At 37.1% G+C, this 27,978-nt stretch overlaps 2 protein-coding genes across 3 annotated transcripts; both read right to left on the minus strand.

The window, feature by feature from the left end:
- Positions 1–215: 215 nt before the first annotated feature.
- LOC126821718 (tRNA-splicing endonuclease subunit Sen2) lies at positions 216–12,797 on the minus strand. 2 transcript variants are annotated; one of them, XM_050550205.2, is made up of 10 exons: positions 12,680–12,797; positions 11,434–11,531; positions 10,725–10,828; positions 10,241–10,368; positions 8,072–8,981; positions 6,911–6,961; positions 5,916–6,054; positions 3,288–3,448; positions 2,635–2,724; positions 216–321 (listed from the first exon to the last, which is right to left on the minus strand). In XM_050550205.2, the coding sequence occupies exons 2-10, from the start codon at positions 11,516–11,518 to the stop codon at positions 253–255; spliced, it is 1,737 nt and encodes a 578-aa protein (XP_050406162.2). In that variant the 5' UTR covers positions 11,519–11,531; positions 12,680–12,797; the 3' UTR covers positions 216–252. The 2 variants fall into 2 exon arrangements, with proteins under 2 accessions (XP_050406162.2, XP_050406163.2); XM_050550206.2 differs by having other exon boundaries at positions 12,676–12,780.
- Positions 12,798–18,965: 6,168 nt separating this feature from the next.
- On the minus strand, positions 18,966–27,399 carry LOC130012978 (cytochrome P450 2C31-like). The gene is made up of 6 exons (XM_056101250.1): positions 27,260–27,399; positions 24,575–25,155; positions 22,302–22,526; positions 21,580–21,957; positions 20,860–20,987; positions 18,966–19,423 (listed from the first exon to the last, which is right to left on the minus strand). The coding sequence occupies exons 2-6, from the start codon at positions 25,133–25,135 to the stop codon at positions 19,207–19,209; spliced, it is 1,509 nt and encodes a 502-aa protein (XP_055957225.1). The 5' UTR covers positions 25,136–25,155; positions 27,260–27,399; the 3' UTR covers positions 18,966–19,206.
- Between the last annotated feature and the right edge of the window lie 579 nt (positions 27,400–27,978).

A 27,978-nucleotide genomic window follows, 5' to 3' on the forward strand; every position in this document is an offset into this window, starting at 1 on the left:
CCTAATCGTCGGGCTGTTGATTAGGGGAACCCTTACATTTTTGTCCTGTATACGCTCCATGAGTGTTTTTCGGGGAATCCAGTTTTTTTCTAGTAAGATTGGATATCTCTACTTTCGATATATACCAAAATTGCCATACTTTTATTGGAAATAACCACCCGATAAATACTTTTCTGGGAACCCATCTTTAAAATGGAAAAATAAAACTAATCAACAACTTATTAAAAAAAAACTTTAATTTAAATATAAATATCAGGGTATTTCTTCTGGTTCTTTGTTCTGTCTTTCTTGAGAAGATATCCACCGTGACAGCAACATCTCCTGATAGAAAGTTAAATATAAAATGAAAACAACAATACAAGTCTATCAGGGGCGGATCTAGGAATTTTTGCAGGAGGGTATTTGTCAGTTGACAATGCATGATGCCATCATCGTCTCTAAATTACGTAGGTATATACATACACTGAGCTTTTTAAAGAGAGAAATCCAACATGTCAATTTTTATAATGAATTAAAAGGATCACATTGTGATTCAATTTCATTGATGCAAAGCATTAACTGTTATATCACACATGTCTATATCATTATTTCATGCTTCGAATGCTAATCAGATTCCACCATCTGATGATAAAGGATAAAGCACAAAACCGTTACACTTTTGTCATAAAGTGTTGTTTTACAATTTTTTCTTATATAGCGGAGCAGGGTGGGGTTTAGACCCCCCCCGCCCCCCCAGAGAATCTCCTACACATCTTTTTTGTAATCAAACAAATCAACACTGAGGCTGATGTGATCTGCAGAAATCCCAAAATAAACAGATGACATATAGTAATTAATTGTACATTTATCTTTTTCAAAAGTATCAAGTAATCAAGGAGAGTTATTGCATTCCAAAGTCTCGACCAATCAAATTGTTTATCATTCTGCTTACCCTGAGCAGAAATTGCTCATTATCAATCTTAGTCAAGGTATTGATGTAATGAAACTATACAACAAATTTCATCACTCTCACTTAATTTGGGAGCCACGGTGGCTAAATGGGCAAGACGCTGGCTCGCTAGCCTGGAGGTCGCATGTTCGATCCCTGCATTGGCGGAAAAAATTCATCAGGATTTTCAATATAAGTACTTAGTTGGGATGTTAAACCCATTTCATTTCATTTTCTCATTTAATTATAACTACAGTTAACATGTCTTGAAGCATCATCCAATCAAATTGCTTATCCTAAGCAGAAAATGTTCATCTTTAAACTCCATCAAGACATTCGTCTAATAAATGCCTACACCAAATTTTAACATTCTAGCTCAATCAGAAGGAAAGTTATTATGTCCCAAAACATGTGACAGATGGACGAATTGGCGGACGGATTGACGGACCCATTTTAATAGTCCCCTGATTTCTTTGAAAGTGGAGAACGACGAGTGTTGATATTTTTTAATATCAAAAACGACGAGTAGATTTTATTTATCACTCAACCTTTTCTTACATGCACAAAAAAATAAATATAATCATTTGGGTATGTATCAAATTCATGTAAAGTGATATCTACAGTAAAATTTGAAAGTTATCGAGCTTAAAGATACATTATGGGAGATTAGATAACGAGTTGGCAGCTCTCATTATAATAGTTAAAAACTAGATCATGTAAAGGCAATTTGCTGAAAATTTCAGTCAAATTGATCCACTATGAACTGAGAAATAAGCGATCAAAAGTTCCGTATAGCCTCGGTCATCAGTACTAAAGTCGGTACAACAAAAATCATAGTCTCGATTATCCATTTAATCGTTAAATCGAGAAGGCAAGTTATGCAGCAAATCGGATCATAATCCAACAAATATCGCAGGCTAGCGTTGACATTGACATTTTGATTATGGTCTGGATAAGTTAATTAATGTCTAATTAATAATTTATATAACATTTCAGGCCTAAAGAAAGACCTGCAATAGGCAGATATAGCTCTTGCATAATGTATGTTTAATGGTAACAAATCTCTGTAGATATTTAATATCATTATCAAAGATGATTTACAGACCGACATACAATGTATGGACATTATTATTTCCATTTTGATGGTTAATTATCCAATGCAAGGGAGACAAATTTTGCCCGTAAAGTGGCGTGTCTACCCAATCCTTCTCTTTTTTCACTTGTAATATCCACATATGTGGACTTGCATTTTTACCCATAGGAATAACTAAGCCCTCTTTCCTAGTCAGGCCTGCAGGTGCCACCATTGACAAGTGAAGACCAGGCTTGACAAGCCGAGAGTGGAAACTGGATAGCCAAACCCAGAAAAAATGCAATCCATTTCACTGTCTGACACGTATACAATCATAGTACTGAAGTCAAACTTTCAGTCTGTGCAACACTTTATGCTAGATTCCCACTATCACGATTCGCGTTACGATTGAAATCGTGGTTTTAATCGTGGGATCCTAGCAGGTCTTATCATATATTGAGGTCCGCCGTAGCAATTGTGTTGATCATATAGAACCGTAACCGAACGTATCTGCACGTACCAGATCATGGATTCAGTAGGGTCAATCTTATCATAATGCATCGCATGACAGTTGGAACCTAGCATTAAACTGTGTGCTCACCTAACCCATCTAGTACTGTTAAAGATCACCTACCTTAACTTTAAAATATGGAATGCATGAAGGTGACAGCAATTCTTTATCAGTTAAATTCTTGGGTTTTACAACATAACAAATCATTACTTCCTGAAAAATCAAAGGACAGAAAAGAGTGAAAAAATGAACAATGTTTACAGAAATGAGTAATGTGTACGGAAATGAGTACGGTAATGGGTATACGAAAATGAGTAATGGGTAAACAAGAATAACAATCTGTACAAGAGAATGCGAATGCCGCATTGTTAAGAGAGAATGAGTAAACTAATTAGCAATGAGTTTAAGAGAATTAGCAATGAGTATAAGAGAATGAGTGATGGGTACAAGAGAATGAATGATGGGTACAAGAGAATAAGTGAAGGGTACAAGAGAATGTGCAATGACTACAAGAATAAGTAATGGAAACAAGACAATGAGCAATGGCTACAAGAATTAGCAATGGGTACAAGACAATGAGCAATGGCTACAAGAATTAGCGATGGGTACACAACAATGAGCAATGGCTACCAGAATTAGCAATGGGTACAATATAATGGGCAATTGGTACGAGAGAATGAGCAATGGGCATGAACGAATGGATAATTGGTACAACAGAATGGGATAAAATAATGAACATTGGGTACAAGAATGAGAGAATGAGCAAACAAGCTTACTTTTGCAACATGCTCTGTAATACGATTTAGACCACACAACGATCTCCATGATAAACAAAGCTGTTGATATTCAAGCACTGGAGTAACGCCATCTTCTTCTATGTACTGGATAACAACTGAATAACTTCCGTGATAAAATGGTGGACCAACTTTATACAAAACTGAAATTATGAAGGAAAGATGTTTAATATTTCGTCCACAGAATATTTCATTTCAAGACTAAGCCATCATATTTTTTATAGTGATATGTGTGCAATTTAAGAGTTAGAACTTTTGCGAAACAGAAGATATTGCCTAGCAATGATAAACAACTCTCTGTTAAACCATCTCGCCTTCCATTTAATAAAAGAACTGAAATTACTAAGGAAAGGCGTTCAACATTTCGTCCACACATTTCATTCTGAGACTAACCCATGATATTTTTTATAGTTATATGTGTGCAATTTAAGAGGTAGAACTTTTACGAAACAGAAGATGTTGCCTAGCAACGATAAACAACTCTTGCCTTCCATTTAATAAAAGAGGTGCTGGATTGTCAATCCAGAACATTCCAGATTGAATAGACTACAATTGGGTTTCATAGTCCTGCCAGCCCCCAAAAGAGATTTTGAGTTAGTGGAATCATGACCTAATGAAATGTTTCAGCGTTGGTGATAGCTTGCGATAGTATCATACTCAGTTAGCGTATGCCTTGTCACTCCAAGTTCTGGTATATTCTTGATTGAAATGAAGTGAAATGGGGTTTACCATCCTACAATTCTGCATTTCTTGATTGCCACCATGAGAGAATTAAATTCTGTAATGTTCAATCCAGTATCCCCTAAGAGTGCGGTACTGTGGAATGGAGGAGACAATATTAAACTTTCGAACAGTGACAGCTAATTAAGACGCAAAATTTGTTACCTAGTTCCAGGATGCCAATACATAAAACATTTACTCTAATAAATATATTAGTAAGACTGTGTTAAAACTAAAGTAGTTTAATCCAAAATATTTTTCAGACGACACCTCATAATCTGATTGTAATGGTTTAATTTGTCACAGTCAGACTCAGAAGTCAAATGATCAGTGAAATTTCATGGACAGTTGCATGTAATCAAATAGCTGATGTCTAGACCAAAGGTGGTGCATCTCCCGAGACGCCTCTGTTATATTTGAACAGAGGTTATCGGTAGAATATAACTTAAATGAAATGAGGTTTAACGCCCTACTGTTCTGCTCCAACTGGATTGAAGAAGATGGATATATGCCATGCAGGATACCATGAGTAAGGCTGGGAATCGATATGAAATTTCAATATCGATTATCGGCAAGAATTTGTCAGCGATTATCGATAATAATCGATTATCAATCATTCTTCCGGAAAAACTGAACTTTACCGACCTGTTATTTGTGTTGATCGAGTTACAGTAGTGTTATTATCCTAGTCTAATACTGTGCCGATGTACGTAAAAAAATCAATTTAGTTGCTAAATGTAGGATTAACTTGAGTATTATTCTAAGTTTTGTTCTTGATTCATTTGAACCTTTTTTTATTCCAATATCTCCGATAAATACAAAGACAATACATGGTTTCTCTTTGCAAGTTACTGGCGATCACACAGTGTTACTAATAATAGAATAAAATATAATAGAAGGCGTCTATTGATTGGTCAATAAAAAAATAATTACCGGCTTTCAAAGTAGAATTTTTATGATTGGTTAATTTTGACGAAAACCAAAGTAGAATTCTTCCAAGAAATTACGAGAGATATAGATATTTTCCCGGGAAGTCAAAAACGTGTTTTGTATGGGCTGTATCTGACATGATTTAGTAATAAAAGCTGAGTTGATCATTAATAATACAATTAGTTTTATCGTGAAAGCAGACAATTTCTCTACAAATCAATCAAGAGCAAAGAAGGGAGATAATTCTAATTTTCCTATATCACGTGCGATCGTCATTGTTCACAAAGTGCGTGACCTATTTTAGTTTCAACTAGTAATAACAAAACAACGAAAATATTAAAATAATGTATTTAATCTTAAAGTTTAGTTTTTTTACAATAATATATATTTAAAATGTGCCAGTTTGTAAGTAGAGGGGGAAAATAGTTGTTGTGTTGACGTTGTGTATTCGTTCATTCGTCTGCATGCCAGACTACGGCAAGTTCAGTCATTTGAAAGTGACCGTAACTTGCCGTCAGAAGGTAAATATACCGATAATCGATATTTGAATTTCAATATCGATTATCGTATCGCTAAATAACTTCTACCGATTATCGATTATATCGATATTTTCGCACAGCCTTAACCATGAGGGAAATTTTGCATGGACAGCACTGCTACAGCCTACTCTTATTTCAAATTCCAACTGTCAAGGGTTCTTTCATGTGCACCCCAATGTATACACGGGACCTAAGTTTTTTATTCCATACGAACAACTACGCATTATTCCTTGTCATGCCCTTCATCCTACATCACTGACAAGGGGAAACCACGCTGGAAAATGCTGAAGAAATTTCTCGGCCAATGCAGTGTTCGAACACGGGACCACCCAGTTAGCGAGCCAACGTCCTACTCACTGAGCCACTGTGGCTCCCCTGTAGTATATAATATGATGTATTAATGTCCTTTAAATAAACTTACTATAATCACAGCCAAATTTAAGTCCAGATTTAGGCACCCAGCCTTTACTTCTAAAGTAATGGTATGTAACATAACTTGCAATAAAATTTCTCTGTTTTTCACAAAATATCTTCCACATAGACATAATATTTAAGGAATTCTGTAATAAATAATATAAGGTCTTTTAAGCTTCGATATTTAAAACTGGGCCTAATGACATATGAAAGGCATTATCTAATCCACCTTACATCTTAGCCATCCCATTATAGAGAGAGAGAGAGAGATGGGGACTAACACATGGTTCAATTTTATTTCAATAATTCGCTTGCGTGTAGGGGTCTCTTTAGCAGCGGCAGGAAACCAGAGGACCAGGAGAAAACTCACAAAGTTGGACAGCCGACCCTACTCCTTGTCACATACAACCGGGGAATCGAAGCCCCGTCGGTTGACTCAATGATAGAGCGGGTACATGCTAACCATTCAGCCATCCACCCCCATGATTATCTAGAGAGTTAAACATGTGAATAAATGTCTAAATATATGAAGCCAGAAAAACTCCAGGCAAAAGGTAAATTTAACTCTTTAAAGGAGAAGTAAAACGTTTGCTCGCTAACCTGGATGTCCAGTGTTTGATCCCTGGGTTAGCAGAGGAAGTTAATCAGGATTTTCTGGCGTGGGTTCCCCTTGTCAGTGGTGCAGGATGGAGGGCCTGGCAAGGGGAAATCATTTATTCATTAGGATGGGACAAAAACCAAAGCCACAGTTACACATTGGCGTGCACGTAAAAGAACCCTTAGCAGTTGGAATTTGATATAAAAGTAGCCCATAGTGCCGCTGTCCGGGGAAAATTTCCCTCAAACCACACTATATGGCATATGTCCGCCTTCATTAGCCCAGTCAGAGCAGAACAGTAGGACGTTAAACTACATTTCATTTTATTTCATGTTTAAAGGAGAAGTGGGCAGGCATTGCAGTAAAATTACAATAGGCGGCTTTAAAGATACATATATACAAACCTCTTTTTCTTTAAGAATGAAACAGCCTAAACCATATGACAGGAAAAAAGCCTGAAAAACAAATACATTACTAATAGTAACAACTCCCTGTAAAACTCTGGTGAATAAAGGTTGTACATGTATGTACCATTCATAGGCAAAATATAACAGCAGTGGCTACAGTCCTAATACAGGTAAAAGTACAGAGAAAAAAGACATACTCATTGCAACCTGGTTTTCTTTCTCACAAATCTTTCAGTATTCATCATAGAAAAAATATATATACAGAAATTGAAATGGATATAATCAGTAAGAAGCCGAACTTGAATGAGAAATTTTACAGAATTTATCAACGTTAGTATGATCTGTTATTTTGGACAAGTGAATCTTTTATTTTACATGAGAGAGCAAAAAAACCACTCAAAAGATGTGAGTGTTGGGTAAAATCTTTTGATGGGCTCCATTTTATTCTGATTAAATCCATGCTGTGAGATTATCTAGCTTGATATTTTGATTTTGTTTTCTTAATTAAATATTAAATAATCAACATGAGTATATTTTAGAGTGGATTAAGTCGTGAAAAATTAAGATATATATTCCAAAAAATGCAAAACTGACAGTAAATAATCTTGTTGTTCATATTTCATCTATAAAAATAATGTATCAGACCGCAGAGGTGGGAACCAGTCGCGGGACCTCTAGTGTCTAGTCCCAAGTTGAGACCCAAGTCGCTGACTTTAGTACCAGTCTTCAAAAGCCTGAATCCTGTTCAAGTTGCCAGTTCATCAAATGAGTTAGCAATTCATGGCGATCAAGTCGCAAGTTGGTTCATCGATGCGACTTAAGTCAGGCTCAAGTCCGAGCAGCGGGACTCGAGTTCCTGCTTCTGTCAGGCGGCACAGATCCTCTTGTCACCCTCTTCAATTATACATTTATACGGTATTATGTTGCATAATCAAATATCAATTATCAATTTTTTTTTATGAAATGATTGAAATTTTGGATATATTATGTAGAACATGCATTATAAATTGTCCTATTTCCTTTGTAAATTACTTGCAATAAAATATGTTTACTGTACTGTAAGTAACTTTTAGATTTTGGTGACACCCACTCTACCCCTTGCTCCCCGAAATAACCACTGCTAGTAAAGAATATCAAATAATCAAAAATGAATCATACCTCGACTAAGCTTAGCTGTAAATACTCTTTAATTGGGAATGGGTTTTGTTTTAAAACAGGTCTCCATTTTAACTTCTGTTTAATAGATTTTACTAATTTATCGTAATTGTCGTTAGGTATAACGAATAAATCCCCATGTTTATCATCCCCGTGACATAAGAGATCATAAGATGAAAGATCGATTGTTTCTACTTTGTCAACCTTTTCTAAATCTTTGTCAACTTTATCAATTTGATCACAATCACTATTTTCTGTTAAAGATTCACAATTGTCTGCTATTACTGGAATTGTCTTCTGTTTATCATCCGTTTCAGGTATTTGTTTATCCTCCGTTTCTATTTTCGCCCTCTTACTATTTGTTGAACACGTTTCAGCTGACCGCTTTAAACTCTCAGAATTATATTTTTCTTGATTTGCAACCAAAACATCAGATTGTTCTTGATTCAAATCAGTTTTTTCTTGATTTAATGTTACAGGATTTGCTTGATCCACTATCAGAGAATCTTTATCATTATCCATATCACAAGTTGGCTTTTTCCAACTACAGGAGTCTGATTTAACATTATCTATACCCGTACCCCAAAAATCAGCATCTCCCTCCGCAGTATCCCACGATGCTGCAGCACCACTATCCCACGGATCAGTGCTTTTGTAGGAATCTGATTGGTTAGTTTCAACGCCCCAGAATTCATTATCAGGTTCTCCAGCCCAAGAATCTTCAATTTTAATTTCATCTGATTCTTTACCATTCGATTGACCATTTTCATCTGTTGTCATGTCGTCACTAATTTCTTTTTTATTTGAATCACCTTTGTCCATATTAGAATTTGTGTTTAAATTTTCTTCTTCTCCCTCAGAGATTTCATCTTCTTGCAATTCTTGTCCTCCCCACTGTAAGTGTCTCTTGTACCTGTGAAGAGGAAAGAACAAATTCTATCCTATAATTTATCATGGTTTACAGAGCGATAGTGGGAGCAAATTTAAATATTATGGTTTTTTTTTTTTCAATTAACGGCCCAAATAGTTGGAAGTTCGTAAAGTAGATAATAAGGGAAAAGAAAGCCACGGAACAAGGAGATCCTTAATAACTGTAAAAAGCCTTTTTAGGACATTCTGTAACAAGTCGCAGTGCATGTGCGTTAAGTGGTTTATTGTGGTCTGAATCCATCTGCTTAAATAACACTAAGAGTTATGCCCCTTCATTTTCAGTCAAATGTCAGACATGAAAGATTTTGATATCCCAACACTGACATTAACCATTTGCCTCACATGCATATTCATATTTGAAATGGATTGGAGGGTGGGGGCTAAAAACCGAGATCACATGTTTACCATTGGCAGCCCATTCAAAATCCCTTGACCGGATGGAAATTGATGAGACCAGCCTATGGCACTGCAGTCAGGGCAAAATTTATCTCATAGCACACTGCATGGAGTATTCCTGTCTTCATTAGCCCAGTTGGCGCAGAAAAAAGTAGGAGAGAGAGAAATGGGGTTCAACGTCCACTCAACACAAACTAGTTCATTTCGGGACTAACATGGTTTAATATTATTTCAATAATTCACTTGTGCGTAGGGGTCTTTAGCAGTGGGAGGAAACCGGAGGACCCGGAGAAAAACCACGAGGTTGTGCACGCGACCCTGTTCTTTGTCACGTACAACCAGGGATTCGAAACCACGCCAGTTGACTCAATGACAGGCCTTATGATACAGCGCGCCTGTGCTAACAATTCGACAATCCAACCCACCCCCATTTCCTTTCTCATATCAGGGAGCCACGGTGGCTGGGTGGTTAAGACACTGGCTCGCTAGCCTGGACGTCGGGTGTTCGATCCCTGCATTGGCCAAGAAAGTTCATCCAGATTTTCCGACATGGTTTCCCCTTGTCAGTGGTGCAGAACGGAGGGCCTGACAAGGACAGCTGTCTAGTCCTTCGGATGAGACGGAAAACCGAGGTCCCATGTATACATTAGAATGCACGTAAAAGATCCCTTGGCAGCTGGAATTCGATATAAGAGTAGGCGATAGTGCCGCTGCCCGGGCAAAATTTCCCTCATAGCACACTGTATGACGTATGGCCGTCTTCATTAGCCCAGTATAGGAGCAGAACAGTAGGACATTAAACCCTATTTCATTTCATTTCATTTCTTTCTCATATCTGTAACATACCATTGTTTATTTACTACTCGGGGGTAAATTGTGCTTCTGTCTCCATTCAGTGATGTAATAGCTGCCCATTTATATTTATCATTATAGTCTGGTCGACTCCTAGATAAATTACCTTTACCAAAAAATCCCTGAAAATACAGAAAAGAGGATCTTGCAGACACCACAATTTTGTTTAAAATACCTAAATCTGGGTATTAACAGAAATAGTCTAAACACCTAATGCTTATGGGGGGTTTGATGGCCGAATGGTAAGCATGTGCGCGCTGTATCATAAAGTCTGTCATTGAGTCAACTCACATAGTTTCGATTCCACGGTTGTACATGGTAAGGAGCAGGGTCACCTTTCAAACATTGTGGCTTTGCTCTGGGTCCTCCGGTTTTCTCCCACAGCTAAAGACCCCTATGCGAAAGCAAATTGTTAAAATAAAATTGAACCAGGTGTTAGTCCCGAAATCAACTAGATTGTGTATGCTTTATTTCTTACCATTTTATACAAAAACTCCATATCCCCAGTATGTCTAACTGTGACTGACTGACCACATAAATAACCAGTATAATATAACCAATGTTGTTTACTTGCTGTCTCACCTGTTAAATAAACAAAACAACAAATTATTTAACTTTCTTGCAAATATATCACAGAAAAATATTCAGGTCTGGAAACAACGATTTTAGTTGTACCTGATAAAATTGATGTGGTAGAATATCTCATGTTATAAATGTGCTTTTAAAATGACTTGTGAAGATACTCAGCAGATATGTTTTTTTAAAAAAAAACCTATTTTCGCCCCTGTTAGTACTTGATGAGATCAGAATACAATTCTGGCTCATTAACTAGGAGGTCCCAGGTTTGATCCTCATGTTGGCTGAGAATTTGTGAAAAAAAATGTGTTTCATAGCATACTGCCTGGAGTATTAACGTCTTGTTGGGGCATAGAATTAGGTGCTATATACCCTGTTCTATTTCATTTGACAATTCTGTTCTATCTTAATTCTAAAACTTTGTCAAAATTTTCACAACAAGAAATGAGGTTTATACTAGGAACTACCTACACATTTGTTACTGTACTTGATTGAAAACATTCCAAAAACATCGCCTAAATAAATCAGTAGTTATCCTTATAAGTATGTGTTATAGTTTATTGCTCTATCTAGTTACTAAATGCCTCTAAAATATCAACTACGGTACCTACCAGTTATAGTTTTTATTGGAACAGGAAAAGGTGCTTGAATTTTTTGTCTCACTCTTTTTTTTCTACGAGGTGCAGTGAGAGACATTTTACAATTTAATCTGTAATAAAAACATACAAATGTAAATTAATAAGGTTTGTCTATTATGGGGGGTTGGATGGCCGAATGGTTAGCACGTGCGTGCTTAGCTACGAGAACGTAGCTAAAAACGTTGAGATATACTGATGTGTTTGTTTTTAGCTACGATTGGCAGCCTTCAGTTTGACGTGGCAAACTCATTTAGTACACGCCCTTTTTACCATATCCTGAGGTCTGCAATTTATTATCAGGTCCAAAATTGCCTTTTTGATTGGCTGTTATAAAAGCCTAATTTAGCCCCGCCTTCAAAATGACATATTATACGGTCTATATGCTGTTTAAAAAGATGGCGGTCTTAGTAACGGCTTAACGCCTCGATTTTAAATACGACGATTTGTACCCGTTTCGGGTAGGATTATATGCTTAATTGTAGTTGGGTGTTGTAGAAATATTATAAATAACAATAATCAATCGTTGTTTTGACTAAAACTATTGTCAATTTTGTTTAAAAATGCCGGGTGTGAATCGCTCCCGGAGTTGCAACGTTATAGGTCATGGCCTCAGTTCTTAACTCGAAACCCGGAGGGTTGAGAGATTAAGGTTTGTTATCTAGTGCGTGCTGTATCATAAGGACTGTCATTGAGTCAACTGGCGTGGTTTCGAATCCCCGGTTGTACGTGACAAGGAGTAGGGTCGCCTGTCCAACCTCGTGGGTTTTCTCCGGGTCCTCCGGTTTCCTCCCATTGCAAAAGACCCCTACGCGCAAGCGAATTATTGAAATAAAATTAAACCATATTTTAGTCTCGAAATGACCTAGTTTGTGTCGAGTGGACATTAAACCCCATTTCTCTCTCTTGTCTATTAATTAAATCAGCTCATACAGTTAGTTGAGGTAGGAATATGGCCTCCAAAAAATTAACAGATTCCAAAATCTGCACCCAAACCCCGAAGATCCATATTTTTATCCCATGCCAGTACTCAAAGTAGTGTAGGCGTCAGTAAGTGGTAAATTCAATCCTATAAAAGGGAATCCCCTGTTACCGACATTCGTTCGATCTTCGAGTTTTGCGTCCACTTCCAACAAGGTTGCTATCGTAGACAATTAAGGTTACCGACAATAGCTGATAGCAATTTATAGAAATGTACCTAGCAGATACGTTAAGTACTTACAACAACAGTACTTCCTATTGAACCTAATGTTATGACTATGACATAAAGACTAAAACTTCGAATAGTTGATTGCACGTGTCCGATAAAAAAACAAAATAGTCGCCATGTTTTCTAGAGTAATCATTGCATTTTTTTTTTTTTATGATATAATCATATAGGGCCTGCGACAAAGGTATATTTGATATTACCATAAAGTATTAATTAAATGTATGTATTTTTTCACTTGCCAGAAAAGATAATCCTAATGATGAATTTATTTGCGGGTATCTAATAACAAATGATTACTCCCCTACTATGCTGACGTAGGCAAATAATATTTATAGAATTAGAAAAGCCCTCAACACCACGCTCAGATGACCTGTTTTGACGACCGAAAATTTGTTTCCATATAAACGTTATTTAAGGGATTGAAATCAACAAAGACGTCATTCTCGAGTGTGCAGCCAATCCAAGAACACGATTAAAACGAATTTATGTTAAATTACGCGATGGAAGTAGAAGATATTGGGGTAAGCTCAAACAGTATTTTGTTACTAAATATAGCATGGTTTAACGGTATTGACCTGTCAAGCTGTTGCTATTTTTAGATATTTTACCGTTGCAGTTATCTGTGTCTGTATCAATATCAATACGTCGGATAAACCAATGCCGGCGAATGATCGACGGTGAGAGAGCGCGGTCATCAAATGGCCATTGCCTAGTTCTAGCCATTGCCTTGCTTATTTTCAAACGTTTTGTATAAATAATAAGATGATCAGTAATATCTGCCTAAAAAATAGACATCATATCAATGTAGTTTAAAAATTAAATCAAAAAAATATGTATCCATTTCTGTGTTTAAATATTAAGGTTTAGAAATAGTTAAAGTTACAATTTCATATTTTTTAAGTTATATTTTTAAAATGTATTAAAATAAAGCCCTAAAATAGATGGTATCTATAAAAAGTCCTACCTTGTTAAAGAATAGTCCTATTAATCCTATAATTCACTATGGCCAGTTGACAAATTGGCAAAATATCATGTTAATTTATTGTAAAAAAAAATGAATAATTCTGATATTTTCTTTGTATTTTACAGAATCGTACAATAGCTGAGACATTACCTGGAGATATAGTATTCGAAATATTTACATATTTGGACATTTGTTCATTAGTATCTGCTAGTAAAGTATGTAAAACTTGGCATCATATATACAACACAGAAACGTTATGGAAGATTAAAGCACGGACTGTAAATCCGGAAGAAAAAATATACATTTTAAACAGCCGGAAACAAGGCCAATCTTGGAAGGTATAAATAAATTTCAATGTAACTATATCCGTCGTCTATGGATACTTTTAATTCGTCTATAATTCAAATACAATTCAAGTTTAATTATATACCCGGTAAATAAAACGAGTTGTATATTCACAGGCACTTGAAGGGATTAAAATAAAACTACTTAGGTCCTACTAACTGCTTGACTATATACTACAATGACTGTATATAGTCATGCAGTAGTGAGAAGTTTTATTTTAATCCCTTCAGGTGTCTGTGACATATTTGCCTGCTTTGTCCCACATCGCCACGGTTGATTAAACACAGAGGGTCACATAACCAAATTAAGGGAATGAAATGGGTTTTAATGCGCTACTTTTCTTCACCGACCGGGCAAATTAAGAGGGGTATACTCCGTTATGCTAGGTTCCCACCATCACGAGAGAGGGGGGGGGCGAATGGTTAGCACGTGCGCGCTGTATCATAAGGTCTGTCATTGGGTCAACTGGCGGGGTTTCGATTCCCCTGTTGTACGTGGCAAGGAGTAGGGGTTTCCTCCCACTGCTAAAGACCCCTACGCGCAAGCGAATTATTGAAATAAAATTGAACCATGTGTTAGTCCCGAAATGACCTAGTTTGTGTCGAGTGGGCGTTAAATCCCACTTCTCTCTCTCTCTCCCATCATCACGATTTGCGCTACGATTGAAATCGTGGTTTTAAGCGTGGAGTAATCGTGATGATCCTGTCAGGTCTTATCACATACGTTGAGGTCAGTCGCAGCAATCGTGTTGATCATATCGAAACGTATCCGAACGTACCAAATCGTGGAGTTAATAACAGGGACAATCCCATCGTAACGCATCGCACGACAGTGGGAACCTGGCATTAGTGTAGTGAAATGGATTGATGCCACCGGGGATACCGACGATGGAATACGCCATGCAGAATGCTATGAGAGAAATTTGGCCGGACAACAAATTTTTGCAATCTGATTAAAATACAGATCTATATTTCGTTTCGTTTTTTATAGGGACTACTTTCGATGGTCGACATTACATGAAGACATTTTGAACTATAAAAACGAAACGAAATAGGATCTGTGTTTTAATCAGTTTGTTGAAATTTTTGGTACCACCGGAACGACTAGACGCTGTTCCTTGCCAGGCCCTTCGGCCTACACCATTAACAAGGGGAAACCACGATGAAAAATTTAGGGATACTTTCTCGGTCAACACAGAGAATGCTCTCGTTGAAATATATATGAATGTAAAAAACTTTTAGTTCTATGTATTCACATCTAAATTATTTTATTTTTTATTTTAGGATTCGTTTAGAAATAACTATGGAGACAACTTGGTGAGAAAGAAATGGAGAGAAGGACGACTGTCGACTATTTCTAAATTCGACGATATACCTGCTAGACACATGTGTAAAATGACATCTGTCGAATGGGGAGATATTTTTGAAAGAGAAGAAATGCGATGATCAAAATGACTGTATTAAAGTGTATTTTGAATAGGTGCTATTTGTAAATATTAATTTATTGTCCATTATGAATTTAAGAGAGATAAAGACTAGAAAAACCAATGTCAAATTGTGACCTTGGTAGATTAAAAGGAGGTCCACCTCCGAACCCACTCGGAACAACCTCAGCAGATTCCAGTAGAGTAACGGAATCTGCCGAGATTTGCCGAGTGCCTACGGGCCAAACCTGGTATGGAGGCTAAATCTATTTGTTAAGGCCAGCTCAATTTTTGTCAAGGTAGCTCACATAACTCACTATAATTTTATTATTTATTATTCCTTTGTTAGACTACTCACGCGAATGTCTTGGTATGGCCATGGTCATCAACAAATTACGGATCCGTGTCAGATGTAATATTAGCGTAAATATATGTTATTTTTTTATATTGTATATAGACGATTATAATTTTGTTACTATTTATAAATATCATAGCTTTTATTATTTATTATTCCTTTGTTGGACTACTCACGCGAGTGGCTTTGTATCGCCATGGTCATCAACAAATTACGGATCCGTGTCAGATGTAATATTAGCGTAAATATATGTTATTGTTTTATTATTGTATATAGACGATTATAATTTTGTTACTATTTATAAATATCATAGATTTTATTATTGATTATTCTCCGGTGGGATTACTCACGCGAGTGTCTTGGTATCGCCATGGTAATCAACAAATTACGGATCCGTGTCAGATGTAATATTAGCGTAAATATATGTTATTGTTTTATTATTGTATATAGACGATTATAATTTTGTTACTATTTATAAATATCATAACTTTTATTATTTATTATTCATCTGTTATTAATCTCCCAAGCAGAGTTATCTTCCCTTGCAGTTCACACTGAATAGGGAGAGACTTGTTTGGAGAATGATCTGTTTTATCATTTGCCATTTTTAACTTATCAATATGTAACTGCATGTTTCTAATAATTTATTTTGAATTGCCGAATATTGGTATTTTATTGAGATTTGCTTTTTCATAACAAAATATCTGTACGATTTTAATAATATATTTTTACGATTTTAACAATATATTCAATCTGATTATTTAAAACACTGATTCTGTTTCGTTTCTTATAGTCCATCATTTCGTTTTTCTTGTCTTTACAACACTAGCATCTGGAAGAGTTGTCATATAGCTAGATCTATTTGTTAAGGCCAACTCAATTTTCGTCATTAAGGTTGCTGAAATGTAGATAAGGTTAAGGCACGTGATTGTTGTCGAGATTGTAGGTTAGGAATAGGCTAAGCGTTAGGGCTAGGTCTTAAGTTAGGGTTAGGGTTGGGATTAGCTTTAGGCCTGCTTATATCTCGTGACCTTTAACCAAACCTAAAGTTGGCCTTATCAAATAGATCTAACCTTGTTATATAACCCACGTTCTGGTTGATGTGAGTGAGGGATTAGCCAATGAAACGCTCTGTTGCAGCGAGTTCTTGGTGTGCGATGCACGGAAATGTGGGCATCCTACTAGAAAGATCAACGCTGATTGGTTAATCAAATGTCTGACGTCATAGGTCAAAACCGCTCACATGACCCCTGACGCGACCTCCCACTACAACGGGTCAGATCTTCATGTAGTAGAGGTCATTGAAAGTATAAAAACACGAAACGAAATATAGATCTGTATTTTTAATCAGATTGCAATATAGTATACAATTTAAACAAAATACATTTTCATAGGTTTTCGCGAGGCTTATACGATCGTATATATACCCGTCTCTGTAACTAACTGCACCAGAGACCAAGGAAAGATGATCAAGTATACCTCAGATTTGTAGAAACCTATTGTGTATTATTTAACGTTTTTAAAATAAAGTTAATATCTGGCTTCAGATTTGTTGTTATAAAGAACCCGGTAGTTATCTTTCTACGACCAAAAAGCCCCCGAAATTTTGCCGATTTTCAATCCGTTTTGGTGTTAAAATTGTGTGTTTAACTTCTACCTGTAGCTATCAGTAGAAGCATGTCTTTCACCCGGAGCTTTGGAAGTGCCTAAATTTTATAGACCAGACCATGATATAAATATTTGGATTCTCATAATAGAATTTATCGGGGGCTTTGGTGGTTCGTTGAAAAAGGTGATGTCTCCCTAACCGGGGAGCGACGGTGTTTTATAGTGGGTAAAACGGTGGCTCGCTAGCCTGTAGGTTGCAGGATCGCTCCTGGTTTTGGCCAAGAAGGTTCATCTAACTGTCTAGTCGTTTGGATGTGACGAAAAACCGAGGTTCTGTGTACAAATTGGCGTGCACGTAGTTGGATGTCGATATAAGAGTAGGTCGTAGCGCATGGCTTATGCCCGGCTTCAGGACTGCTCGCTGTTCGATCCCGGTGTTGTCCGAGAAGGTTCCTAATTCTCCGTAAGCGAATTATTGAAATAAAATCGAACCATGTGTTAGTTTCGAAATGACCTAGTTTGTGTCGAGTGGACGTTACCCCCCCCCCTCTCTCTCTCCGTCTCTCTCTCCATGTTGTTCTTTCGGGAATTCCAATGTTATATAAATCACTAATTAGACATTTATCAACATAATCAACTCCCTACACCAGCGGATGCTCGATCTTGGTTTGAAACCAGATCGGCAGTTAATTTAAAAATGGATAATCTATGCTTTATTTACTATCGTAACAACGATAGCAATGACAATCGAGACCTCGCTATATTCTCCAAACAGCTATAACTTCGTTCAGAACGAAGGAATTTGACTGAAACTTTCAAGATATTCCCTTTTCATTATCTAGTTCTTGACTATTATAGCGAGAACTGTCAGCTCTTTATCTGAATCTTACATAATGCATCTTTAATTTATAATAGGAATACCAGTCCAATAATGGTTCTTTATTTCTACTGTTCTGCTCCAACTGGGATAATGAAGACGGACATACGCCATGTAGCGTGCTATGCGAGAACTTTTGTCCGTACAGAGGCGCTATGGCCTATTTTTATATCGAATTCCAACTGCCAAGGGATTATTTAACGTGCACGCTAATGTGTAGGCCTACAAGGGACCTCCTGTTTTTACCCACCAGACCATCTCTCCTGCACAACTGACAAGGAATCGCCACGATATTTTTATTTGATCGTTAGCGAATATCGGGAGTTCTGCGTTAGCGTCTTACTCACTGAGTCACCGTGGCTGCCTGGTCCATTATGATTGCATAACTTTTAAAATGTGCCACGTATGTGTCATTGCTTCTTTCACCAGAACAACAGAAGAGCATATGACTTTTCTTTGTGACAGATTAGCTGATTTAGAATCTGTACGTTTACCCCCGCCCCCACCCCACACACACACACACAAATAAAATAGCCTATGCATATCAAAGGTAAATTATAGACTCCTTTTTTTAATAAAGGACAATAGATTCGATTAGAATTAGACAGGCCCTTGAAGGGATTAAAATAAAAGCCAAACAAACAGGGCTTGTGTACAATCATTAGGCTATGTTATTTGCGTTGCAATCTGATGCAAATTTTTAAAAAAGTGCAAATTATAGACTCTTTAAAAAATATTTAGTACATTACAATCGATTCGATTACAATAAGACAGGCCCTTGAAGGGATTAAAATAAAAGCCAAACAATAGTAAGAAGGGCCAGTTTACAATCATTATGTTATTTGCGTTGCAATCTGATTAAAATACAGATCTATATTTCGTTTCGTTTTTTTATGCTTTCGTAGAACAGACATATAAAACGAAATTTTGAACTATAAAAAACGAAACGAAAAAGGATTTGTGTTTTTTAATCAGGTTGTTTGCGTTGTTCAATGATGCATTTCAGGAATGGAGGATGCATGGCAGCATTTAATGTCCATAGTTTGGAGTCTTCTGGTGCCAGTGGGTTACCATCTGGTCGGAAGTTAAACTTCTGAAGCAATGACGTCACATATAGAAATATACGTGATTTAGCAAACGATTCCCCAACACAAATTCTTCTTCCAACTCCAAATGGCATAAGTCTGTAAAAAAGGGGAACAAACATCAGTGAATATATTCATTGAATGGCATTTTTCCGTTCAATGTGGTTTATTTTTCCTCAATTAATACTTTCCTAAAGAATATGATCAATCTATTTCTATATTCTAAACAATAGAATCTAGCCATTCGAATCATATTTCCAAGCGCAACAATTCAAATGTTATACGAAATTAAAGTTTGTTGGGCTGTAGCGCCGCTGTGCAGGCACAATTTTCCTCATATTATGACACTGTATGGCGTATTCCCGTCACCATTAATTCGGAGAAGAACAGTAGGACGTGGGGGGGGGGGGGGGTGACTTTGAGTCAACTGGCATGGTTTCGATTCCCCGGTTGTACGTGACAAGAAGTAGGGTCGCCTGTCCAACCTCGTGGGGTTTTTTCCGGGCCCTCCGGTTTCCTCCCACTGCTAAAGACCCCTACGCGCAAGCGAATTATTGAAATAAAATTGAACCATATGTTAGTCCCGAAATGACATAGTTTGTGTCGAGTAGACGTTAAACGTAATCTCTCTCTCTCCCTCCCCCGTCTCTCTCTCTCTCTCTCTCACACACACACACACAGTAGGACGTTAAACCCTATTTCATTTCATTTCATTTCAAATTAAAGATTGTGCTTGTAAATGGTAAGAATAGAAGCACGACTGTTACTTTCGACAAATTTTATCGATATCTTTCAGCCATATTGAAAGGTCTGGTAGCACTTGAACAGTGTCATCTGTATTGTTTCTAAACGTTGTTTCAAGAAGCTAGCGTCATTATGTATCTTCTGTTCACCCAGAGAAAATGATGGGTTACTGACTTTAAAACATGTCTGTGTATAATCGACAGTCACTTGATCTCTTTTATTGTGAAACTTTATATAAAATATTATGCTTGAATCATATTTAAACGAGCTAAATCGCTAATATTTGGAACTTAGAAATTGACAAAAATGGTTCGAAACGCATAATGATGTAATATCAATGTATATAAACTGATTTACATTCAATCATTTCCGTTTTTAGTCTACTTTCAAATCAGTTATGTTCGGCGAAATACGCCAGACGTCTCAACCGAATGGCAACCTCTTCGCCTGGTTATTCCAGCCTACACCGATGGTATTTATTGCGGATGCTCTCGAGATAGGAATATAGCGTCACCGTTTGACATGACTTGTGGAATATGTCTAGCCTCGTTCATCGAGTCCCTTGTTACAAATGGCGCTGAAACGCATTATGGTACACGATTCGTGTACCCATGGTAAAATGTTTATTTTGTCTTAAATATTTGATATCAGAAGCCCATCTTTTCTCGGTAAGATCATAACATCAACGTTGATTTAAATTGAAAAATAATATTTGTTTTCAATGTGGAAGACTTTGGGTGATATTGAGTTAAAGACTTAGCTACTTTTAAAAAAAGTGATACTGCACTTACTGTTGCCGTAGCTGGTGAGTAACCGGAACAAACTTTCTGTCTTCATCTAAAAATCTGTCCGGATTAAATACGTCCGGATTATCCCACTGCTGTTCATCTTTAGCCATGGACCATAGGTTGGTGATGATCTTTAAGAGAAAAGTAAAAATTTAAATAAAATTCCTCGACGACCTTTAACTTCTTAATAATATAAACATAGCGTTGTCCGACAATAAATATAAACTCACATGTCTTCAATAACATTGATGGCTCATCATGAATCCTCTTTATAACTAACCAAACAATCCTGAAAAGTTTGAAACCTAATCATCTAAGCTTTGTCCCATAAATCGCATTTACGTCATCGGTATCCGTAGCAAGTGGAAGGGCGAGTCTGAATTTCGCCCTTGTGATTAGCAGAACAAAATAAGCGAGTTCGAAAAAAAAAACCGATCAAACACTCTGACTTGCACAGCATTTACAAAAATTTTGGCACAGGGGCAATGAATCTTGGGAAATCGTTTAAATCAGCAAGTTTAAAACCAAATCTTAAAATAATGGGCAGCTGCTCTAGATAAGGTTTGTGATAATATACTAATTATATCAGAAGGTCCCGCTTGCTCTTTCTGGAATAAGTCACTCCACTGGACTCAACGACAGTCATCGTGTGATGGACAAACAGTTTGGGTTTTTGTGTCTAAATTTCTATTATTTGTATAGTATCACAAAACTTAGGCCTACCGTTGATTTGGCAGGGATCCTATATCCTTCAATTTCTATTTCTTCTCTGTTCATGTGTGCGGCACCATGGGGAACATGGCGGATGTATCTGAGACATTCCAGAATTGCCGCATTGGTGTAATGCAAACTTGATCTTTCACCAAGGCTTGGCTGTCTTCCTGCAAGAACCTTATCCAATTCTTCCTGTATTCGTCGCTGTATGTCTGGGTGGTGAAGCATAAGCAGGAAAAATCCACCAAGGAAACCACTAGTTGTTACAAAGCCAGCCACAACCGTATCAATGATAACTCCTTTAACAGACTCCTCTGTAATCTGATCGTTAGTCTCTTGTTCAGCTAATAAAGTACCGAGGAGAGATTTTCCATTTTGTCTCCATTTCTGAATAAAAAGAACATTCTGAAAATGAGAGAATACTCTTCGAAACTTCGCCTAAATAAATCAGTAATTCTTCTTCCATAAGTATGTGTTATAGCTTATTGCTCTATCCAGTTACAAATGCCTCTAAAACTCTAAAAAGACATACTCCTCGTAGTGTTTCGTTTGATTATACGTAATCCCACTATACACTGCTTTAACGGAGGTACATTTCTGTTCCAAAGTATGACTGGTCAACCAATAGCTAACTGCCGTTACAAAAACAGTACGCTTAAAACAGAGCTCCAAATTGAACCAAATATGTTTACATAACGTTACGCCATGACTCAAGAATTTATTACATTTACCTTTCTTTTTGATGGGTTTAGCAAAAAATCAATCAACTTATTCTGGTATTTCTGTAATTCCTGAACCAGTTCACCATATGACCCCGGTAAATGACGCAGCCATGGAATCAAAGTTAATGCCATATTGGTGTCAACTCTGGCTATATTAGTGAAACCTTTATCGTAATTTTCTACAATAGAACAGAATTCGGCTTGGACATCTTCTTTTAAAGCTTCGTTTGTTAACTGAAATATTGAAGGTACATTCGTGACTATTCCTATTAATATTTTCATTTTGTTACATAAGCCAAATGCCATGAGAAGGGGCAAATGTAACAATGGCACAATGCATGCTAAATTAAGTCTCATCTGGTACCGCTCAAGTTCTTCATTAGAGGCGTTCGCTAATGATTTATGGTGTAGGAAATAAACAATCATCTTCAATAGACGACTTGATCTCGCTGTAACCCGTGCATCATATCAAGGCCTTCACGTAATATATTTCGGCACTAATTTCGATTGTGGGCTCACCCATCAGATTCCGCAATCATCGCGAATACCAAGTCTCCAGCTTTCCAACTAAAATGTCCACCTGTGATAATCGAGTTGCAAAGTTCAAGACTAGTTCAATGTCAAGGTTTCCGTATAGGTCGCTATATTTGATTTGAGTGTGTTAGTGTCACAACTTCTAGACTGTTCACGTTCCTGCAGTAAACGAAGAAAATGTAGCAAAGTAATCTAGCAAAGTTCAGTTGTTGTAAAACTTGCATTCGTTGCTTCAGGACCATGATGGACAATAAAACCAAGAGTCCTCTAAAATTTAAACAGTCGGTGTTATATCTTCATTGAATTAAAAGAAGCAAACAAAAAATAAAATAGAAAAGCGGTTGCCATGCAAGATATGCACACATTTTGCAAGAGATGGACAGAAAACAAGCTAGAAAAAGGAGATTTTTCGTACAATCAAGGGACATACTCCAGGAAGTTATGGTCCAATATGCGCGAATATCAAAAAGAATCGGAATCTTTGGGATATAGACATACATTTAAGTGTCTTCAAAATCAGATAAAGAGTCTGACCTCTAGAGAGTCCACAACCTTAGTATTACATACTTTTACACTATTTGCGTACAAGCAGCGGTCATTTTGTCGGGCAGTTTATATGACTGTTTTCACGAAATTCGAACTCAACCGTCACAAGGGTGTAATGATGATAATTAAACAATTTGTAAAATCGGATAAACATTGTTACCTATAGAGGGTCCACAAGCTAAAATCGCGATTTTTTCGTACAATCAGGGCCATAATCCGTGACCTTACAGTCCGATATGCACGAATATTGAAAGGAGAGAGAGAGAAATGGGGTTTAACGTCCACTCGACACAAAGTAGGTCATTTCGGGACTAACATATGGTTTAATTTTATTTACATAATTCGCTTGCGCGTAGGGGTCTTTAGCAGTGGGAGGAAACCGGAGGCCCCGGAGAAAACCCACGATGTTGGACAGGCGACCCTACTCCTTGCCACGTACTACCGGGGATTCGAAACCACGCCAGTCGTCTCAATGACAGACTTTATGATACAGCGCGCGCACGCTAACCATTCAGCCATCCAACCCCCCATATTGAAAGGAACCGAGATCTGTGGAACATAAACACATGTTATAAGTTTCGTCAGACCTCTAGAGGGTCCAAAACCTTTATATTACATACTTTAACACTATTTGCGTAGATAGAGCGTCCATTTTGTCCGGCAGTTTCGGTCCTATTTATGGTGTAACGGTGATACATTTGAGTGGATTTTTTTAAATCAGATAAATTTTTTGACCTCCAGGGGTCCATGATCAAGGAAGTTGAGGTCCGATAAGGAACCGGTATCTTTCGGTTATAAACACACATTTCAAGTTTCATCTAAATTGGATAAACATTGTGACATCTAGAGTGTCCACACGCTAAAAACGTGATGTTTCGTAAAATCAGGGGCCATAATCCATAAAGTTTCGATACGATACATGCCAATATCGAAAGGAATCGCGACCATCAGAAGATAAACCTATATATTTTAGGTTTCGTCAAAATCGGATAAGAATTGTGACCTGTAGCGTCTCCACAAACAAATTGTGGATGGGCGGACGGACAGGGGCGACGACAACGTCCATATGAAAATGTTGGCAAATAAAACACAAAATAATACTGCCCTCTCTCTCTCTCTCTCTCGCGCGCTCTCTCTCTCTCTCTCCCATTGATATTTTAAAAAAACCCAATCTACTTTTAAAAACAAAGATCAGGACTTACAAATAGATGAAGTGTTCTTATAACTGATATTTTCAGAGCATCATCCATGTCAAATGATTGACCAGTTTTAACCACCATCAGTTTCTTTTGTAGATTTTCAATTTCGGTATTGACCATATTCTCAAAATCTTGAACACCTTCACCATATAGCTGTACGACTCCGTGTAATAGTTTTCTTAAATTTGTTTGATATTCATTATAGTCACTAAAAATTATATCCTTCCCCCCATACACGACATGATCTCTTAAAAAGGAAGGTGGTCGATCATTTGTTATGTCCCGGTACTTGGCGTTTGTCAACAATTTTCGTAAAAGTCGAGCACTATTGACAAACACGATATTCAATCCCCCAAAACGTATGATCAGTATCTCCCCAAAACGTAAAGCCAATTTCTCTCCAACAATATGTATGTCGTTCCTGGTAATTATCCCCCAGATGATCTTGAAAGACTCTAACAAAGATGGCCCGGGAGGTAAAGGAGCCTTATGGTTGTTTTTTCTCCATGTTGTGAAAATATACAGTGCAATCGAAACCACGAATATAATAAGTAACCAACTCATGTTTATTGTCACTCGGCTCACTGGAAATAAAAAATAAAATGGTTATATTTATATTTTTATTTAAAAGCAGCCATTCAGCAAAACAACTGGTAGTTTAACGACACGTCAGCATAATGTTTTGGTTAATTATCATTAACCAAGGTCAGTGCCCAATGATAAGGCCAGTTCAATTTTTCGTCATAGGTCACGAGATGTAAACAGGGCTAGCGCAAATCCCAATCCTAACCCTAACCCTGGACCTAGCCCCAATGCTTACCCTAGCCCTAACCTACAATCTCGCCAACAATCACGTGCCCTAACCTTATTTACATCTCAGCGACCTTGACAAAAATTGAGCTAGCCTTAACAAATAGATTTAGCCGTCTTCATACGCCCACATTTCAGTGTTGACGTTTTACCTTGATGGAAACACTGGGTCAATATAAAGGACTTTGTAATGGTTGAATTGCTGTCAAAAAATGATGTATCACTACACCGTAATGTAGTCAGGTTCAGTAAAAGTGAAATCTATAGCAAAGAATTATGTTTATTTATTTTTGCATGTGGGTGATTGGGTGATAAATAAAATCTTCTACTCGTCTTTTTTGATATCGGCAGAGAATCCTTTTTTTTTACTTTATCGACTTGTGTTGATATTTTTTGATATCAAAAAAAAGACTCCTTAGAGATTCTCTATACATTGCAAGTTTCGTGAAAATCGGATAAAAATTGTGACCTGTAGAGTGTCCACAAAAAAAATTGTAAACGGACGTCCGGAGGAATAGGGCCAACGGCAATTATAATACGTCCACGTGATAATGTGGGCTATAAAAAGATAAGTTGCCAGGCAGTTAAATCGCCCGGGCCGTCAACAAGTGTTGTCGCATATTTTTATTTTTTCGGTAATGAAACATTTATAATACACTAAAATCTGATTAATAGTAACAACTCATGAAGTAATTATCAGAAAACCATTAGAATCTGTTTGGTTTTCGCATGCTAACGTTTGGTATACAAAACATTTAATATCATGGATTTAGCTGTTCCAGTCATAAAAATTCATTGAAAATCAATACACTTGTTCGTCTCAAGATCTTAAACTCTGTGTATCAATCTGAAATCAATCAGATGATAACTTTAGCCTCTATAGCGTCACAAGATTTTTCAAAGTGATCAAGGGCCATAACTTTGGCAGTAATTATCGGAAATCGTTGACAATCAATAGGATTCTTCGTCTCATGACCTCAAACACTGTGTATAAATTTAAAGGCAATCGGATATTAACTTTAGTCTGCGGAGCATCCACAAGATTTTTTGAAGTGATCAAGGGCCATAACGCTGGCAGTAATTATCTAAAAGCCACTGAAAATGAATAGACTTCTTCGTCTCATGACCTTAAACACTGTGTATAAATTTAAAGTCAATCGGATATTAACTTTAGCCTCTAAAGCATCCACAAGATATTTCAAATTGATCAAGGGACATAACTCTGGCGGTAATTATCATAAATCCCTGAAAATCAATAGAATTCTTCGTCTCATGACCTTAAACACTGTGTATAAATTTAAAGTCAATCGGATATTAACTTTGGCCTCTAGAGCGTCCACAACATTTTTTGAAGTGATCAAGGGCCTTAACTTTAGCAGTAATTATCGGAAATCGTTGAAAGTCAATAGGATTCTTTGTCTCATGACCTCAAACACTGTGTATAAATTAAAAGTCAATCGGATATTAACTTTAGCCTCTAGGGCATCCCCACGATTTTTCAAAGTGATCAAGAGCCATAACTCTGGCAGTAATTATTGTAAATCGCTGAAAATCAATAGGATTCTTCGTCTCATGACCTTAAACATGAGTATAAATTTAAAGTCAATCGGATATTAACTTTGGCCTCTAGAGCGTCGACAAGATTTTTGAAGTGATCAAGGACCATAACTCTGGCAGTAATTATCGGAAATCTCTGAAATTCAATAGGCTTCTTCGTCTCATGGCCTTAAACACTGTATATAAATTTAAAGTCAATCAGATATTAACTTTAGCCTCTAGAGTGTCCACGGAGTGACGACAATATACGACCACATTTCAATGTGGGCGTATAAAAATGGATGGAAATCCAAAATAATGACTTTGAAATTTAATATTTACCAAATAATGAAGCAAATTCCTAAGTCAGGCTAACAGTTGCTCAGATAATCAAACTCCAACCATCAAGACTTGAAATCTGAAAAAAGTTTTCAAATATTTTGTAAACCAAAGCCAAAGGCCATTTTGTTTCATGGACTACTTTCGCTGCAAATGTGTGGTGAACCATGCAGCGACACAGTGAACAGCACTATTGCCCCTGGATAAGAGAACACGTTTTTTTCATAGTCGTCTGTCAAGGACGGCGTGTACATACTACATAGACAACACATAGGCTAGATGAACACACATAAGTAATATATTCATACAAACAGTATAGCACATGTATATTTACATGTATAGGGGTTCAGTTACATGTATATAGTCATAGGCGTACGAGCCAGGGGGGCTGGGGGGCGGCCGCCCCCCCCCCCCATTTTGGGCACCAAATGCTGGGAAAATTTGGGCACACAATTATACTTTGTAAAAATTATATTTAAAAAATATTGTGTTCTTGAATGTGTCCAATTTAACAGCGAATTTATTATTATTATGTAACATACTAAGAACCTAACTACATTTTTTAGGCACCAACCAGGGGCGTGCTGGCAGGGAGTTTAGGAGGACGGTGTCCTCCCAGGCCCCCATTAAACAATAAGGCCACCTGTATAAGCGGGCCCCCTTGAGAGCTCTAATTTTCACGCGGAATCCCCTCAAAAAATTGAGAGTGCGCACGCGAAAAA

The sequence above is a fragment of the Patella vulgata genome, chromosome 5 (genome assembly GCF_932274485.2).
Source record: "Patella vulgata chromosome 5, xgPatVulg1.2, whole genome shotgun sequence".
In the NCBI taxonomy this organism is placed as follows: Eukaryota; Metazoa; Mollusca; class Gastropoda; family Patellidae; genus Patella; species Patella vulgata.

Coding starts and splice junctions, on each gene's coding strand:
- LOC130012978 (XM_056101250.1), bottom strand. CDS start 25,135: ATGAGTTGGTTACTTATTATATTCGTGGTTTCGATTGCACTGTATATT. Junction 21,958..22,301: donor TAAACCCATCAAAAAGAAAG/GTAAATGTAATA, acceptor CTTTTTATTCAG/AAATGGAGACAAAATGGAAA. Junction 20,988..21,579: donor GGATCCCTGCCAAATCAACG/GTAGGCCTAAGT, acceptor TTTCTCTTAAAG/ATCATCACCAACCTATGGTC.
- LOC126821718 (XM_050550205.2), bottom strand. CDS start 11,518: ATGTCTCTCACTGCACCTCGTAGAAAAAAAAGAGTGAGACAAAAAATT. Junction 3,449..5,915: donor TAAATTTGGCTGTGATTATA/GTAAGTTTATTT, acceptor TCATAATTTCAG/TTTTGTATAAAGTTGGTCCA. Junction 2,725..3,287: donor TTACAGAGCATGTTGCAAAA/GTAAGCTTGTTT, acceptor TTGATTTTTCAG/GAAGTAATGATTTGTTATGT.